This window comes from Blennius ocellaris (assembly GCF_963422515.1).
Source record: "Blennius ocellaris genome assembly, chromosome: 4".
Lineage (NCBI taxonomy): Eukaryota > Metazoa > Chordata > Actinopteri > Blenniiformes > Blenniidae > Blennius > Blennius ocellaris.
Genome location: NC_137653.1, coordinates 11,707,669 through 11,726,057, shown reverse-complemented (window position 1 = coordinate 11,726,057; position 18,389 = coordinate 11,707,669). Strand labels below are relative to the sequence as shown.

The following is an 18,389-nucleotide window of genomic DNA, read 5'->3' as shown; positions in this document are numbered from 1 at the left end:
AAGTCATCGTGGGGCCAACACGTTTCTAAAGACGTCACAACAGTTGTTTGCTTGACGGATTTTTCTTTGTATCTTGTATTGCCACTACTTGTCAAATTTGAATTTATGCACTTATATACTGTATGCTTCTGTACGGGGAATGTAGCTTCTGAATAGCTTTTGGTGTTATCGATATCTCACACTCCCCTGATGTCTCAATGAATGTGATGATTCACTGTGGCTGAATGCATCTGTTGTTATCATGTGAGTTGCAACATGACGGGCAGATTAAATCTCCCAGCTTTATGAAAATATTAGAGAGAATCTTTACAGTTTTTTCAATTATTGTATTAGGGTTAGTTTAACTTTAATATCATTTTGTAAATAACGTCTGAATAATTAGTTTTCTTGTGGATGCCTCAAGGCTATGAAATGAGGCATATTCTTGTAAATTGCAAACTCAAAGCAGCAGTGAGGCTGATCAGTCTGCTGATTGGCTGAGTCAGCAGTACAGTGTTTCAGTTGCTGCGTTTACGTGGTTACTCGTTTATCTGGTTAAATTATTTCCCACTTAGAACTCAGATTGTCCTGTTTCCATGCGCTGTGGATGAATTGATTGATGTGTTGGTTTGTATATACCAGGAATATTACCTCCTCAGTCAATAGATAAATTCCATTGATTATTTTTGACATGTGCACATCCAGCTTTACGCAGTATTGAAGATTTGTTAGGGCAACTAATCAAACTTGTGTCTCATTTTGCATTTCTCTTTAAACTGCAACACATACAAAACAACATTCTCCTTGTTTAGAAAGAAAATGATCATAAGATTATAAAATGTTCAAGTAAAACATTTTGCAACAAAAATTATGACTGCCATTTTTCTGAGAACAGTCCCAACAGTGTGAAGTAGATGTGCTGCTTACATGGCTTTTTATCAGATGATCAACACCTTTTCACTATCCTCTACTATCCAGTGGTAACTTCAATAACTGTTTATGTGATGCAATTGTAATCAGGTCAGCCTTTAATCCGATTACTTAGTTACTCGACATTGTCAAGCATACACGCGAAGAAGCACAATAACAAACATACAGCAATTCACAAACAATGAAACATGATGAAATACTATCTAACTACTAAAGTAGATGGACACTAGGCCTTTCACTGAAATGACAGGATTTTTCATGATCATTTAAAAGAGCAAGCACAAGTGAAGTATGAGTCTGACTGTGCACTCAGAACATCTGCTGTTTAATGAGCAGATGTGGCCTTGGATGCATCCTGCAGCACTGGAGTTCTCGCGTTTCGGAGCCTGTACTCCTGTCATTGTCGCATGGAGCTCACAGCCCCACATGTAACAGTACGTATAAAGAAATTCCGAATCTAGACGTCATCACATTGAAACTGGCCCACAGCAAAGGGAATGCTAAAATGTCTTAGAAGTAACTGAGCAGCTGTTTTAGTACTACATCATTTTATGTGTAAATAACAGTGAAATTCCATGCAATTTAAAACTTTGAAATAGTTTTCTGACTTGTTTCATGGAACAGTGTTTGATATGAACCAGTGGTTGACAACCTGGGTTTTCCAGCACCTTGGAAAGACAGATCTGCTGTGAGGTTGCCACATTTATAGAATGTAAAGCAAACCTGGGAAACTACCCATTGTTTTTAATATTGACATTTGGGACAGTGGGCAAGTCTGCCAGCACTTAGCTTCACTGTAAGGTTTTGGCAGATGAGCAATCAGAGGTTAAATGGTTTAGAACCATTGGTGTAGATTATATCCAGTGAGAGGACAAAAATATCATAACTGCATCTTCAGCTTCATATTACATTTTCTACAGATAACTCATCACTAAAAACTGTCCTGCTCTATAAATATGCAAATACGCGTTTCAAAGTTTATTCTTAGTCTTTGTGCTCAAGAGGTTTCCAGCTCTGTAATTGCTACATAGCTTCAAAGCTTTTCTTAATGTCTGAATATCTGCCTGCAAGTAATTGTTTTCAGATGCAAGAGAAGATTCATAGGATGAATGTGAAAACAGCTTACCGGTGGCAAAAGCCGTGTCTATATATTCACATCACCCTGCTCTAAATACTAACAATAGAGTTTAAATGAAAATGTTCAGTTTGATCTTAAAGCGATTTCTTATAAAGAAAGAGACATGAAGTTAATGGCATGCATGATAAAATGGAGAAGATTTATCCACAGTGTTTCATTCACTTGTCACCATTCAATCTGGCTGCTGAGCTAACGGGGAGTGTTTTTAAAAGGCTTTTCTTTTGACAAACTATTTGTAAAATGCTGATTTTGTCCGTCTGCCTGGTGTTCCACACTGCAGTGCCTTGTTGCACTTGTCATTTTGGATCGCAGGAACCTTTGGATCATTGACGTGGACGTTCATCCTGCAGGCCATGTGAAAGACGGACTTGAATTCCAACGGTTTGCAAACTGTAAATGGACTGCTCAGTCAGAATGTGGAACGATGCTCCCTATGAACATTGTTTGGGGAGCATAATTGTGAAAGAGCAAAACAGAGTGGGTTGAGCAGTGGGCCGCTGCGCCTGCCTTCGGGTCAATGTTTAAACGGACCGAGCTGTCCTTCTCATCAAACTCTACACTGTGGTTCAGCCTTGAATCAAAAGCACAGACACTGGCGGTGTTCCATACATTTCTACGTCCCTCATCCCATCTGCATACAGTCGTATTCTGTCTTTGACGCCTGTTGGAATCTTTTCAGTTTTTGACTGACTGAAATGAGTGAATGTTTATGTACAGTATCTTGTTGTGGTTCTCCGCTGTACCCGAGCATGGCGGGACCCGGAGAAGCCGACTCAAGCTCAACACTGATCGAAGGCCTCAGCGAACACACTGCTGGAACAGAGAGAAGAAGAAAAAAAATCCAACAAAAAACAGCTGTTAGACAGAAACCTGCAGTATTTAATGTAGGTTCATTGTGCACTGAGAAAAAGGCATTTCGTGGAAGTCTTTATAGCCTACAGTACAATAGCTTACCACTGTTGAGGTCAGTGTTGTAGTTTGGTTTTGAATTAATGGTATTTATTTGCATGATTTTTTGAACAATTTACAGATTTGTGTACATAGTCTAATTAATATTTTACATTCCTGTCTGGATCCGGGTCTCCAGCTCTGTGGGAAGACATGATTGTGCCCTTTGTGGACATTTCGGGTATTGTGGAAGCCGTGGAGCTCTTTGCTGCGAAAGAAACAAGTGAAGCTGAAAGTTTGACTTCAGTGAAGCCGACAGTGTTTGCAGTAGGGCGTATTGCAACTGGAAAAAGCACAGAGACGTCAAGAGCAACATACTGCCTGAATGAACTCTATTCATTTATTTACGGAAATTGTCTTCAAGTGATATGAAAACACAGGAAGTGGTTTATGCATTTGAAGGCTGTATAATGAACAAACCAGGCAGTGGCATGTGTGGGGAAGACCCCTTATTAATTTTGTTTGTGAGAAAGATTTAAGTATTGCTTATTTCATTATTTCTGTGTTATTTTATATATTTGTTCATTAATTTGGGTATTGTGAACTGTATCTGTATAGAACAGAAGGGAACTGAATGTGTTTAAAGCTTACGTGGGCACAAGATGCATTTTGCAAGAAAAATAACAAAACAAAAATGATCTATATATCCTGTCTTTGTCCTTTGATTTACTGAGTATCAAACAATAAGAATGTTAATGTTTTCGATGTGACTTTGCTTTTCGTTTTGCCAACATTGTCGTTTACTCGGGACAGTTTCCAGTTTCCTCTCTTTGTGCCAGTCTCCAACGCCACCTCATTTTTGTACAGACGACATGAAGCAGTCAGCAGAAGATGAAGGCCAACTTTGTAAAGATTTTGTCAGTCACATTACAAAATGGATATTTAAATGTTTTTATCTTTGGTGATTAAATGCTATTGATATTTTTCACTTGAGCTCTTAATTGTTTTCTTATTTTGTTATTTCGATCTGAATGTACGTATGTATGTGTGTATTCCTGTGTTGTCTTTTTTATTGAAACACCAACTATTATATGAAAGTTAGATATTTTTTTTCTTGAAAGTTTTTTATGAATGAGACAATATTGTACGTGATCGGACCCTCAAAGATTCACGATTTAACTCTTTAAACATGAGCCCCCCCCCCCCCAATAGGAGGGCAGATGGAAAGCTCTGCCGCAAACAGTATAAATTATTGGAATATTCATGTAAAGGTAACAAAAGGCCATAAGATACAGAGATATCCCCTTTTTTCTTGCCCCAATCACAGCTCCAGCAAATTAATGACTAAACAACAAAATCCGTGGAGCACTACTTCCAAACCCACTTGTGAAATTTGTGACAGAAGCTTTACACTTTAGTGTGACATCATAATCTTTTAAATAAACTTCACTGAAGAAACATAAACATGACAAGCACAAAACTGAAAGTTAAAGTCAATTTCACAGCATTTGGCACGACAGAGTGTGGTGGGAATGTACTTCAGAGGGTGTTGAAAAAAATGAAGCAGAAGTCTCCCTTTGGCTAGTTTCATCACAAAAAATTTATGAAATGTGTAACTTAGGAAGACATCTGTTTTGTTTTTTTTTACTTCCTACAAGACACAATTGATTGTTTTATTATTGCTGTCCATTTTCTGTAAACTCAGTGGTTCAGGGCTTTGGCCCAGCCCGAAATACAATTAGCATGTTGCTTTATTTCACTTTCAAAGAATTTATCAGATTCATTTGTGACATTTTGTGGCTTTTGTGCTGTTCTGTGGCACTTGTCCACTCTGCTTTGGTCCAACTTTGTTTTATGTTTCTCTGAATGTCCACCTGTGAGTACAGGACCGGTATTTCATCAAATAAACACTGTTTATCCGACAGATTTACAATACAATGGACTGCAATGAAGCTTCAGCGTTTCAGGTCTTATCACGTTATTGCTTTCCAGTGAGCAGGTCTTCTGTGGCCTAATGCAGGGATGTTTACTTATCAGCTGTTGGGGATTAAAATGTGAATTTTTGGCAGACAGAGCAAGTACTGGGAAAGAAATCCAGGAGTCAAGTAGCCTGCACACACATCTGAGGCACTTGCTCCCAATGTCAGTCATTGAGGATATCACACAGTAGGCTGAGTTCTTCACAGGAAATGCGGTAGGTCACTGACTCTGAAAGCTCTGGTTGGGAGATGTGGGATGTTTCGGCTTCTTCAATTAATAAACCTGAAGCCTAGGCATACCAGCTGCTCTCAGTAGAGCTGTTTGGATAAGTGACTTCTATCCAGCAGGCACAGTGCTTCATTATATGGATTAAAGGGCAATACATTGTCTGATTTAGCAATGTCATTCCATCAGTGCTTTGTGAAGCAGTTTGGATATTTTGGTCATTTTAATGCAGGGTGTTAAATTTATCCAGCAGAGCTCAGAGGCTTGGCCATCATTGGTTCAACATAAGAGACAGAACAGATGAAAAAGTCAGAGGAGAAGAGGATTCCTAAAAATTACTTTGAGTAAAACTGCTTTGACTTACAATTTACAAAAAAAGACTAAATATTATTTTTGTCTCCACCTTTATTTTCTCCCCTACCAGAAATAATGCCATGTTTGTGCATTTATGTTTTGATTATAACTAGTTATTCTTTTAAAACCATGTATTTATCATTAAATTGTTTATTTTATGTCTGTTTCATTTAAAGTTGCTGATAGTGTATTCAAAAGCAATTTAATTCATGTAATACATTAATGAGAAATACTCTAGGTCAACAGAAAGAGCTATATATTGTGAATGCAAGTGATCCAAATTCAATGCTTCACAAGCAATGCAATAGGTACTTGGCTCTGAGCCCAATTTTATCTTATTCAGCAACGACAGAAGAAAACACAATGCACTCGGCCGTATGTTGATACTTATGCATAGAAATTCCAAACACCCAGTGTAAGTCTGCAAAAGCTTATAAAATGATTGACTCTCTCCAGTGCCCCATAAAAAGAGACCACAAACAATAATATGGACGCATAAAGCCCTGACTCACATGGTGCCATGTATTCAGGAACAAACAGGTGCTCTAGGATTAGTAGTGGGCGAAGGCAGCTGTCAGTTTTTACAATGCCAATGGAAAGGCTCCCAGGAGAGAAAGCACATGTTGAATAGTTGCTCTGCCCCAAAACGGTATACCATCATTACTGTTTCATTCTGTCCTGTCATTCCGATGAACAAATGATCACACCTCTTGGTGAAATGACAATATCTACACACAATTGATCTATATGCTCAGTGTGTGGCAGCCGACATATGAGAAATGGAACTGTGTTGAGTTTTTACTGCTGCGCAAGACAATCCCATCAACACAGACATTTCTATCCATCTTCATTTCCTCTTCTCCAACTCAGGGTCACGCAGCGCTTCAGGTAATCCAAGTCAATTAAGTGCAAAGGCACAGTATACCCTGCATTACCATGGCAAATTCAGATATACAGGCAATTTTAGAGTCACAAGTTAATGCCAAATGCTTGTTTTTGGACTTTTGGACTTTTGGACTGTGGGAGGAAGTGTAGTACACCAAGTAAACCCACACATACAGGAAAGAATAGCAAAAATAGCTCACTTGATTGTAAAAGCTGCTGACCCATGACTTATACCAACACAGCTACTTAATTCAGCCTTGAAGTAGGAGGCTGGAGCTTATCCAAGTTAATAATCTATGCATGGCAGGTTACAAAATGGACTGGACGTCAGTACATCACGGAGCTGACAGAGAGGAGTACAACCGCTCACACACTTTTCTATCAGGACTTCACTTCCTCCCATCCAGGAGATCGCAAAAAGCCGCTGTCTGATGGGCTCAGAAAATCAGCAGAGACCTCCCACCCCCACCATGGACTGTTTTCACTGCTGGCCTCTGGAAAGAGGTTCCGCAGCCGCCGTAGCAGATCCACCAGGTACTGTACCAGCTTCTTCCCTCAGGCCATAAGACTTTTGAACACTATTAAATAATCCCTTCATCCCCCCTCAAACCCCCACAACTGGTCAACCTCACTGGACTGTAAGACAATGACAAATTATGAGTCTTCATTTACTGTAAGATATATAAGAGGTCGAAAGGTTAGAGAAGCATATTTGTTCAAACTCACTGTTGTTTGTCACTAATCAAGGCTTCAATGCAAGGCTGTCATTATTGACTATATTTACTCTCGCAGTGTCTATACATGTTATTCAACCCAAATGTAGTTCATGTCATTGGTTTGGAATCCAGTATATGCCAGGAAATAAAATTTAATAGCAACACGACAAACATACAAACATGCCTGCTTCACTCTTCACTTTTTTTTTTTTTTTACCCGGTAGGTTCCCGTTCAAATAAAAGTTCAGTAGATTCACAAAATAATTTATTGAATGTGTTCTACAACATTAAATGAGAGCATTTCAAAGAAAATCATATTTTATGATTCCCATCTGAGTCTCTCGTTGAGGATGCAGCTTATTCTTCAGCATCTTTAGCCTGAAATAGATGGAGAAAAAGTTCTCAGTGGAGAAAGTTTCACAGAAAAAAGAAGAAAACTTTACAAAACTAAAGTCTAAGAGAGTGTCACTCAGCTCAGCTGTTTTATTTGTACTTACTTTTCCAATTTCCCGGCTTTTTGTCCTCATCTTGTTGACCTGGGACTCAGCGATGTCGGCTCGCTCCTGAGCTTCCTCCAGCTCGTGCTGAACCTTCCTGAGCCTCGACATATGAGTGTTGGACTGCTCCTCCTGTGAAGAGAGCCGACACTGGAGTTAAAATCCCCGAAGACGCAGAGACTTAAATATATTGTGCGCCTCACGCCAGCATGAATTGTGTGAGTATACGCGTCTGTGCATTAGAAAATATGGTGAAAAGAATAAACACGTATTTGACTTACAGCCTCCTCGGCCTGTCTCTTGTAGGCTTTCACTTTCAGCTGCAGCTTGTCCACCAGATCCTGAAGTCGGTTCACATTCTTCTTGTCCTCCTCAGTCTGCAGTTCACATTAATCACAGCTGTAATGTCATCTGACGCCTGCCTCAGTCAAATGGGGGGGGGGGGGCGAGGGTAATATATCTTCCTACCTGGTAAGTGAGCTCCTTCACTCTTCGCTCATATTTGCGAACACCTTTGATAGCGTCCGCTCCTCGTCTCTGCTCTGATTCAACTTCACTCTCAAGCTCACGGACCTGAAATGTGAGCAGTGTTTGTTCAAATATCTTAAAACCAGATGAACTGATGAGATGTGAGACTGGTTAAACAAAACACAACTATTTTACCCTGGCCTCCAGTTTCTGGAGCTGCTTCTTGCCACCCTTCATTGCCAGGTTTTCAGCTTCGTCCAGGCGGTGCTGCAGGTCCTTCACTGTTACCTCCAGGTTCTTCTTCATCCTCTCCAAATGAGCGCTGGTGTCCTGCTCTTTCTTCAGCTCCTCCGCCATCATGGCAGCCTGAAATTTCAGAAGAATATGCTTTGTTTCAGTGGCTGATGCACAACATTTATTGAAGAAACATCATCAACATTACAATAACTCACATCAGTAATGGCCTTCTTTGCCTTGTCCTCAGCATTTCTCGACTCCTGGACAGCATCTTCCACTTCACCTTGGATCTGGACAAAGTCAGTCTCCAGCTTCTTCTTGGTGTTGATAAGGCTGGTATTCTGACCAAACAACAAGCCGCAATTGAAACCAATGCTCTGTGTTTGAAAAAAAAAAAGAAAAAAGAGAAGCTAATTCTGTCCACTATTTTTAAGTACCTGGGAGTGCAGGAGGCCCACACGCTCGCTGGCATCCACCAGCTCCTGCTCAGCTATTTTGCGGCCTCTCTCCGTCTGCTCCAGTGCAGCTCTCAGCTCCTCGATCTCAGCCATCATCAGGTTGTTCCTGCGCTCCACCATCGCAACCTGCTCCTTCATATCGTCCTGGCCTCTGATGGCCTCATCAAGGTGGAGCTGGGCATCCTGAATGAAAAAACCATTGATTAACATTAACACTCACTTCAAGCTATCATTAGTAGGAAGACACTGTGGGACAAATCCAATAGTGGACGTACCTTAAGTTGTCCCTGCACGTTTCTCAGCTGCTTCTGGGCTTCAGCGGCCTGGCGGTTGGCGTGGCTCAGCTGGATCTCCATCTCATTGAGGTCTCCCTCCATCTTCTTCTTGACTCTCAGGGCATCATTCCTGCTCCTGACCTCAGAATCCAGAGTGGTCTGCATTGAGTCCATCACTCTCTGGCTGTTCCTCTTGATCTGTTCCATCTCCTCATCCTTCTCTGCAAGCTTTCTGTCGATCTCACTTTTGACTTGAGTGAGTTCAAGCTGAACACGGAGAATCTTTGATTCCTCGTGCTCCAGGGTGGCCTGTTAACAAGTGTAACAAACAGCAAAGAACAAAGTTTGGCATGACAAAGAAAAACTGTGCCTGGCTAGTATCATATCAAATCTGCCTTTTTTTTCATTGCAGTCTTAAGCCTTTAAATTCAGTTATCACAACATTATCTGTTGAATATCAGATTAAACCACTTATTTCTGTTGTCACTGAAATTATATGTCAGAAATAGCTTTCAGGTTTACCTCTGCCTCCTCCAAGGCAGTTTGGATTTCTGTCTTCTCGCCTTCCACGGTCTTCTTGCCCTTCTCAAGTTCGTGTATTGTCTTTCCAGTCTCACCAATTTGCTCAGTCATGTCTGAAATCTCCTCTATTGGAACAGATTATCGTTGCATTAAATGGAAATCTATATGTATTAGGTTTTTTTAATAATTACATTTTCAGATAAACTGTAATTAATGTTCACAATCAGTGATTCAATGCCAGATTTGTATTTATTATTTGAGATTTAGGGTCTTACGTTGCAGGTTCTTGTTTTCCCTCTTCAGTGTCTCCAGGTGATCCAGAGCTTCTTCATAAGAGTTTTTCATTTTGAACAACTCAGTGCTGAGAGAACGAGCCTCCTTTTGAGCTCCTTCCAGCTCAGCCTGGCTCTCTTCATACTTCTGTTTCCACTCTGCAAGAACCTGTTGGTACACAAAATTAAATATCATCTTTTTATATGGACTTCATGTTGATCAAAAGTAGTACCTTGTCAAAGTTCCTCTGCTTCTTGTCAAGGTTTGCAGCAAGTCCATTGGCTCTCTCCACATCGATCATCAGGTCCTCCACTTCGCCCTGCAGTCTCTGCTTAGTTTTCTCCAGAGAGGCACATTTTGCGTTCACGGCCTCGATGGACTCCTCTGCATCCTGAAGACGCTGGGCAAGCTTTTTCCTGCAAAGACACACTATGATGAGTAACTGCTGAATCAGGTTAGTCTAAGTCTTGAAGCAACTATTGCTGGCCTAATAATCAATGATATGATGAAAACCCACTTTGCTTCCTCCAGTTCCTCAGTGCGCTGAATAGCATCAGTCTCATATTTGGTTCTCCACTGAGCCACTTCGCTGTTTGCCTTGGACATTCCACGCTGCAGCTCCGCTTTGGCCTCCTGCTCCTCCTCATACTGCTCTCTGAGCAGGTCGCAGTCATGGCGAGCCGACTGAACTGCGTGAGCCAGGGCGTTCTTGGCCTATAGTCCAAATGACACCAACAATATGAGAGACAAACCTCTTGCTGTCTGTCATCGTGGGGCTGCATTCGTTGATGTTTACCTTCACTTCTTCCTCTATGTGCCGCTTCAACTCTTCAATTTGTTGAGTGTAAGCCTGTTTTCCTCTGGTCAGCTGAGACACAAGAGCTTCTTTCTCCTCCAGCTGACGTGAACTTTCACCTAGTCATCAATAACCATGTTTTAATTACATAAGCATCAACATTAAATCAACTTATCCTGAGGATAGCAAATTCATATGCAGAATTCTACATGAGCCACACATTGTGCCTCGTTCTTCCACATGAAGCGGAAGAAGAGCTTGAAATATCCAAATAACATGAACAGCATATTCATGAGATTTTTAGTTGGGGATGAACAAGATGATTGATTCAAAATGAGCTCTTGTGGATGAATTTTGTGTTCACAGCATGCTACATAATAATATTCTCACCAGTTTCAGTCTGGAGTCGAGCTTTCTGTGCTCCGACGTCATTTAGCTGACGAACATTCTCATCATTCTTTGATTTCAGCTCACTCAGCTGATCTTCTAATGTCCTGCACAATTTTTCAAGGTTTCCCTGATGACACACAAAAAACATATTCATCATTAAAACACAACAAAAAAAAATTATGATTCAGTCTTTTCCTTTTCTGAAGTTTTGGCCGCTCTGACCTTTGCCTTAGCGACAGATTCCATATTGCTGCTGAGGTCATCAATCTCCATCTTGAATTCGCTTTTCTCTTTCTCCAGCTTCTGTTTGACTCTCTGGAGGTTATCGATCTGTTCTCCCAACTCTGCCACGCTGTCAGCCTGCTTCTTACGGAGAGCTGCAGAAGTGGCCTCATGCTGCAGGGTGGACTCTTCAAGATCACGACGCAGCTTCTGAAACTCGGCTTCGCGCTTCTTGTTCATCTCGATCTGAGCTGACGTCGCCCCTCCAGCTTCTTCCAGCCTCTCGCTGATCTCCTCGAGTTCCCTGGAGAGATCAGACCTTTGCTTCTCCACTTTGGCTCGAGCAGCTCTCTCAGCCTCAATCTCCTCCTCCAGCTCCTCAATACGAGCCTGTTGACAACAATTCCATAAAGTTATGGCATACATTTTTGAACATATGTGAACGTTGTCTTTCAACAACTAACACTGATCTTTATACCTGAAGTTCCTTTATCTTTTTCTGTAACTGGATTCCAAGAGACTGCTCGTCCTCGATCTTACTGAGGAGCTGGCTGGTTTCAAAGTCCTTTCTGCAGGGGACAAGATAGTTTGGTGGATTAGAAAAGCCAGTGGATTTGTTTTAGAAAAAAAATACAGAATATATTTTATTATTGGAAGACAGACACATTTGTATCTTACTTCTTTAATTTCTCTTCAGACTGTTGCTTGTCATTTTCCAAGTCCATGATTGACTCCTGAGCCAGTTTCAGATCTCCTTCCAGCTTCCGTTTGGCTCGCTCAAGATCCATGCGTAGTTTCTTTTCTTGCTCCAGAGAACCTTCAAGCTATTGAGGATATTGATTTTCAAAACAGTTACATGAGGGAAGTTTTGTTTGTTTAATGGTGTTTCCAAATATAATTCACTCACATCGTCCACTTGCTGCTCCAGCTTGGTCTTGGCCTTGGTCAGAGTGTTGACTTTGTCTTCCTCTGCCTGCAGATCATCGAGAGTCTGCTGATGAGCCTCCTGGAGGGCCTTCTTCTCTTTGGTTAACTTGGCAATGGTCTCATCTTGAGAAGCCATTTCCTCAGTCAGGTTTTTAACCTACAAAGGTTCAGAAATAATGATTACAAAAATATGCTTTTTTTATAAACGTGGAAATTAAATTGTACATATGAAAGTATTTCTTGGAACCTTGTTCTCCGTGGCATGTTTCTCCTTCTCCACTTTGGCCAGGGTGAGCTCCAAGTCATCGATGTCTTTCTTCAACTCAGAGCACTCATCCTCCAGCTTCCTCTTCTTTGCAGTCAGCTCAGCATTGATTTCCTCCTCATCCTCCAGTCTTTCTGTTGTCTCTTTAAGTTTAGCCTCAAGTTGGATTTTTGCTTTGATGAGGCCCTCACACCTTTCCTCTGCATCAGTGAGGTTTTCACCTTCCTACATGTCAATGCAACAATGTTTATTTGTCAGTTCAACATTATATTGAAGGGGTGAACAGCAGACATGGACATGTAGAGTGTGATCATACTCACAGACTGACATTGCAGCAATAAGTCATTCTTCTCCTGCTGTAGGGAAACCATCTTTTCTTCCAGTTCTTTCTTCCTGGCAAGAGCTTTTGTGAGCTCATCTTTGGTCTTTAAAAAGTCCTCTTTCATTACGGCCATCTCCTTCTCAGTCTCTGCACTCTTCAAAAGAGGCTTGATCTTGAAGTACAGCTTCATCCATGGCCAAGTTTTGACGTTCATGAATGCACGGATGTTGTACTGGATGGTGAAAATTGCATCTCTAAAGGAATATATACGGAATGTCTTGGTCAAGGTATATTGCATGATAAATCTACTGTTATAAAAAATCATTTAAAGTTCAACAATGGTAACAAACACATTACCTCCTTTCCATCATCTTGACAAATTCTGTTCTCATGAGGAAAGCTCTGCACATAGCCTGAGTCATTGTGACCAGCTCAGCAAGTTTTTCATCTCTCATCTCCTCCAGGGTTCCCAGCAGACCAGCTTTGAAGAACACCTGCATTTCCCAAGTTTTGAATTACTACATTTTAACAATAGTTTATTTTGAATCACTTTGTAAATGGTCTTTTCTTTTCACTCTTACCTTTGTGTGTCCAAATTTGTACTGAGTATGATCAACGTCAATGGAGCCCAAGAGTTTCTCTGAGGCCTTCTTGTTATCGATGAACTGCCCCTCAGGGATGACACTGGCATTCAATACTTTGTATCTTAATAGAAAGTAAATGGGTTAATAAGGAATATTTGATCATAAGAAATTAAAAAGGGAGCCGGAGGAATAATTACCTCTGCTTGAAGTCACCATAGAGGATTCTGCTGGGGAAACCTTTCCTGCAGATCCTGATACCTTCCAGCACACCGTTACACCTCAGCTGGTGGATGACCAGGAAGTTCTCCATAAGACCTTCACAACAATGTTACACAAGCTCAGTTGGAGAAGTACATTGGTAAAATATCAAAGAAATGGATAATACGACATCATGCCGTCCTACATTGACGACTTTGGAGATGTGTCGCGTACCTGGAGTCTTTGATTCATTTGGAATCAAGCAACGCACAAAATGTGGATGCGTGCTTCTCAGATTGGTCATCAGCTTGCCCAAATTCTCCTGAAGAATTACTACATGTTAGTATTTCTACATGGCTGAAAGACAAATCGTAAAATTGATACATCAATGAACAAGAGTCATCTTTTCACATTTTACCCTAAACAATGCAGACACCGTCTGAAAGGAGCCACCCTTCTTCTTGCCACCTTTTTTGCCGCCACCACCACTCTCAGCTGGAAAATAGTGAAAGCAATAAACTCAAAATGAGGGTGCATCCAAAACATGAAATAATGAGGACATAGACAACAGAATGTACCTTCCGCTGAGGCATGAGATGCATACAGGAATGCCAACAGCTTGACTGAGGACTTCTGGTAGAGCTGAATCACAGAGTCATTCAGGGGGTCCTTGTTCTTGTCCAGCCAGCCTGTAATGTTGTAGTCGACAGTGCCAGCATAGTGTACCAGAGCGAAATGTGCCTCAGCTTTGCCTTTAGCAGGCTTTGGTTTCTGGAACGAGTTAGTTTTTCCAAGATGCTGATCGTACAGTTTGTTCTTGAATGTTGTGTCTGATGCCTTGGGAAACATGCACTCCTCTTCAAGGATGGAGAAGATGCCCATTGGCTGTTAACATAAAAGCACAAAATGGAAGTTATGTCTGAGGTTGACACAGTTTTTTTTTTCCATGCTTGACGTATTTTCTTGTGTTGTACCTTTTCAATAAGCTCAATGCAAGCAGCCAAGTCCATACCAAAGTCAATAAACTCCCACTCAATTCCTTCTTTCTTGTACTCTTCTTGCTCCAGGACGAACATGTGGTGGTTGAAGAACTGTTGCAGTTTTTCATTGGTGAAGTTGATGCACAGCTGCTCCAAACTGTTGTACTGAATGTTTGAAAGAACAAACAAGAATACAAATTGGTATTCTCAATCAAGCCCATACAACTGGCTTAGTGGAATAGAATATTCTTTGTCACCTACTGAAAAAGATATTTCACTACAATATCAATCTTACATCAAAGATTTCAAATCCAGCGATGTCCAAGACACCAATAAAGAAGTTTCTTGGCTGTTTGGTATCCAGCATCTCATTGATTCTGACCACCATCCACAAGAACATTTTCTCATAGACAGACTTGCAGAGAGCCGAGACTGAATTGTTGACCTGCGTTCACAGTGAAAACATTAAAGCTTGATTATCAGGGTGCTGTCACGACACACCCAAAAATGATTCAAAGGGTTGAACAAGTTAAAATGCATAACAGAATATAAGAATATTTCACCTGTGGGACAGTCTGACCCTTGGTCACAAGCTCATTTCCGACTTTCACTCTTGGGTAGCACAAAGCTTTCAGTACGTCAGCTGAGTTCAGACCCATGAGGTAGGAGATCTTATCCGCAACTGACAAACAAAAGACGTGAAACAGAACATTCAGTGGAAGTTTTCACCTTGTCAAAAAAGAGAGCAATCAGTTGTACATGAAGACAAAAACGTTACGTGAATGTCATACCCTCGGTGCCATCAGGCTCAGCCTGCTCCTCTCGCTGCTTCTGCTTGAATTTCATGTTTCCGTGCTGCATCACAGCTCCAGTCAGCTTGTACATGCCGATCTTCTCATCTGCAGTAAAGCCCAGGATGTCAATAGCAGTCTGTGTGATGAAGAGAGAAAAACAGACTAGTTTAGAACAGAATAGTTTAATTCACTTTACAATTGATCACTTTCTTTGATCAATTCTAAATGCAATGATATTAACATATAATCAATAACAACAACAAAAACAACAACAATAATGCAAGGATTGCACTGATGCATTATGTGAACCATATACAAACAGTAGTTGGTAACACTCATAACATAGACATCAGTCTGGTTCTAGCTTTGAGTAAAGTGTTGTTCTCACATCAGTTGCGATGAATTCTTCAATGTCATCGATACTCTTGACAGTGATTTCACCCTGACTGACCATGGGATAGTCATATGGGTTGGTGGTGATCAGAAGAGCTTCTGAAGAAAACAAACAAATAAAAAAAGTCCCATTTAAATAATACTGGAATGTGTCAGTGTGTAGTGGTACAAAAACCTATGAATTCACAGTATTTTATGACTATTGATTGATCAAACCTATCAGCTCGGGTTTGTGGCCTGTCATGAGCTGGTAGAAGATGTGATAGCTCCTCTCAGCAGACAGCTGGAAGGTCACTCGAGACTTCTCCAGCAGGTCTGGGTAACATTGAATAAGAAAGGAGGTGTGTCACAAAGTGAAATGACAGAAACAACTTTTGGCTTTCGCTATATTGTTTCAGGTCTTACATGTTTCAATATCAGCTGAGGCCAATTTTCCAGTTGTATTGAAATGGATTCTGATGAATTTACCCTATTGAGAAGAGAAGTGTTGGCTAAAATCATAATGCGTTGTTGTTATTAAACTGTTGGAATCAATAATTAGCACTTACAAAACGGGATGAGTTGTCATTCCTCACAGTCTTGGCATTACCATAAGCTTCCAGCAGTGGGTTGGCTGCAATGATTTGATCTTCCAGGGACCCCTTGATTTAAAACGCCACACCAAAAAGAAAGAAATTGTTGCGTAATACCTTACATTCCAACATCATGTTAGGCACTTTTCCAGGAGAGATCATTTGTTTTACCTGCATCTTTCCAGAAAGGGCTTCGGCTTTCTTGCCAACATTTGCCACAGCGATTGTCGCAAAGTATTGGATGACACGCTTGGTGTTGACCGTCTTTCCTGCACCAGATTCTCCGCTGGGTGGAGTATTGTGTTTCAAGATTGAAATTAAAAATCACTCATGTGGCTGTGGTTGGAAATCATTAATTGTATAAACTTTATGCTACTTACGTAATCAAGATCGACTGGTTTTCTCTATCTGTCAGACATTGAAATGACGATACAACAGTTACAATGTGATTCCTAAATGACAGCTCTTGTAGGTGCAGTGAACAGTGAATACATTGATACCTTGAAGCATGAACTGATAGGCATTATCAGAGATGGAGAAGATGTGGGGTGGAGCCTCAATCCTCTTCTTGCCTCTGTATGCAGTCACAACCCCTGAATCATACACTGGGAGCCACTTGTAGGGGTTCACAGTGACGCAGAAGAGCCCAGAGTAGGTCTGTGGTGTCAGAGAGGGTGCATGGTTCATGAAAGGCATCTTCACAGAGCCATAAAATAAATCTTCCTTTACTAATGATTTGGTCAACTCAAACTCACGTAGATCATCCATGCTGCATAGCGCTCTTTGAGGTTATACAGCACAGTGGGCTCGCTGAGGTGGGTCATCATGGCCATGTCCTCAATCTTGTCGTACTTTGGAGGGTTCCTGGGGAAGACCTCAGTGTCTTTCACTGTGATAGTCTTGCAAAGATATAGAGCAGATGTGAGCAGCTTAAAGTGCGGTGGTCACACATGTACACTTAAACACTAAATACAAAAAGTATTGTAATGTTCTCTATCAGGGTTAATAAAATACAGAACACATACAAAAAATTTATTTCAGTATATGAAGGTACAAAAACAGTTTTGTCAATCTGATCAAATCAATTTTATTTTCTCATCTTTTTATTTTAGTTTCGAAAAAATATTGCAATCATTCGAATGTAGCATGATTACACTTTTTGCTTCATCCTGTCCATTCCTAAATAAATAAGATATTAAAGGTTTGTTACTATGGATTGGATTGTTAGTGATAGCATTGCTGTGGTAATCTAATGAGATGTGAACCATGGAGCTCGTAATTTGGAAAATACTAAAGTGCTGAACAAAGCACAAAAAGATCATTGTTATGTAACATTTCACAAGCAAACAAGAACACTTAGTGTAGAATGGGGACATGCCAGAATCTGTGCCGCTGTATTGCAATATTGGTGCAACAATTTAAGTGCCATCTTGCTCACCTTGCCACAAAGAGTCTCCACAGTGGCTTTACCACCCTCTCTATTTGTAAGTTTCCCTTTCAGGTACATCTCACTGGGCTCCGTCACAAAGTAGGATGTTTTGGCATCAAAAGGAGCGTTTTGTGCCTCAATTCGCTCCTTTTCTGGCTTCCGGAGGTAAACGGCCGCCTTGCCAAAACACTCCATTTCCGCGTCCCCCATGGTGACCGTTTACTGAAAGTAAGTAAAGAGAAGACATCAACAATCCCAGAGTGGCACATCATGTTACAATAAAAGAAAAATGTCCAGATATACTAAGACATTACTGAAAATAGTTTTTACATTTCTATTTTTAATAACATAAATGGAGCGATTGATTGAAATGTATTTCTCAAAGGATATAATAAACATGTAGACATGTTAGTAATGTGAGATGCACAAACTTGACATGCTATTTTATCCGTTAACAACTCCACACAAGATAAAGGCTTTTGTTCACATCCAGGCATCCGTGGCTCGGAGTGTGATGTATCTGCTAATAGAGCCAGCTGCTAATTGAAATGTCCTCTGACAGACTGATATGCAATTACCTTCTTGCTTCCCTCCAGAAGAACAAAAACTGATGATCTCACGAGCTCTGCTGGCAGAAATGCAAATAATTTAAGTGAACCACTTCAATTAAACTATTTTGTTACAAGAAAAAT

At 40.7% G+C, this 18,389-nt stretch overlaps 1 protein-coding gene across 1 annotated transcript; it reads right to left on the bottom strand.

Annotated features, from left to right (window-relative positions):
- Nucleotides 1–7,441: 7,441 nt before the first annotated feature.
- LOC308129063 (myosin heavy chain, fast skeletal muscle-like) lies at nucleotides 7,442–18,341 on the bottom strand. Its single transcript, XM_080494823.1, has 40 exons — nucleotides 18,276–18,341; nucleotides 17,707–17,919; nucleotides 17,024–17,167; nucleotides 16,769–16,925; nucleotides 16,649–16,676; nucleotides 16,440–16,554; nucleotides 16,245–16,337; nucleotides 16,102–16,165; nucleotides 15,913–16,011; nucleotides 15,692–15,795; nucleotides 15,301–15,439; nucleotides 15,073–15,191; nucleotides 14,805–14,954; nucleotides 14,504–14,674; nucleotides 14,108–14,414; nucleotides 13,948–14,024; nucleotides 13,764–13,851; nucleotides 13,529–13,646; nucleotides 13,329–13,452; nucleotides 13,105–13,241; nucleotides 12,746–13,001; nucleotides 12,408–12,650; nucleotides 12,141–12,317; nucleotides 11,912–12,057; nucleotides 11,712–11,802; nucleotides 11,234–11,623; nucleotides 11,012–11,138; nucleotides 10,622–10,740; nucleotides 10,343–10,539; nucleotides 10,058–10,241; nucleotides 9,828–9,993; nucleotides 9,553–9,677; nucleotides 9,031–9,339; nucleotides 8,735–8,938; nucleotides 8,513–8,638; nucleotides 8,256–8,426; nucleotides 8,061–8,165; nucleotides 7,874–7,969; nucleotides 7,593–7,724; nucleotides 7,442–7,473 (listed from the first exon to the last, which is right to left on the bottom strand). Exons 2-40 carry the CDS (start codon nucleotides 17,905–17,907, stop codon nucleotides 7,453–7,455), a joined length of 5,820 nt encoding a protein of 1,939 aa, XP_080350949.1. The 5' UTR covers nucleotides 17,908–17,919; nucleotides 18,276–18,341; the 3' UTR covers nucleotides 7,442–7,452.
- Nucleotides 18,342–18,389: the final 48 nt, after the last annotated feature.

Coding starts and splice junctions, on each gene's coding strand:
- LOC308129063 (XM_080494823.1), bottom strand. CDS start 17,907: ATGGGGGACGCGGAAATGGAGTGTTTTGGCAAGGCGGCCGTTTACCTC. Junction 16,338..16,439: donor CCCTTTCTGGAAAGATGCAG/GTAAAACAAATG, acceptor TTTTAAATCAAG/GGGTCCCTGGAAGATCAAAT. Junction 10,242..10,342: donor GAGGAACTGGAGGAAGCAAA/GTGGGTTTTCAT, acceptor GTGTCTTTGCAG/GAAAAAGCTTGCCCAGCGTC.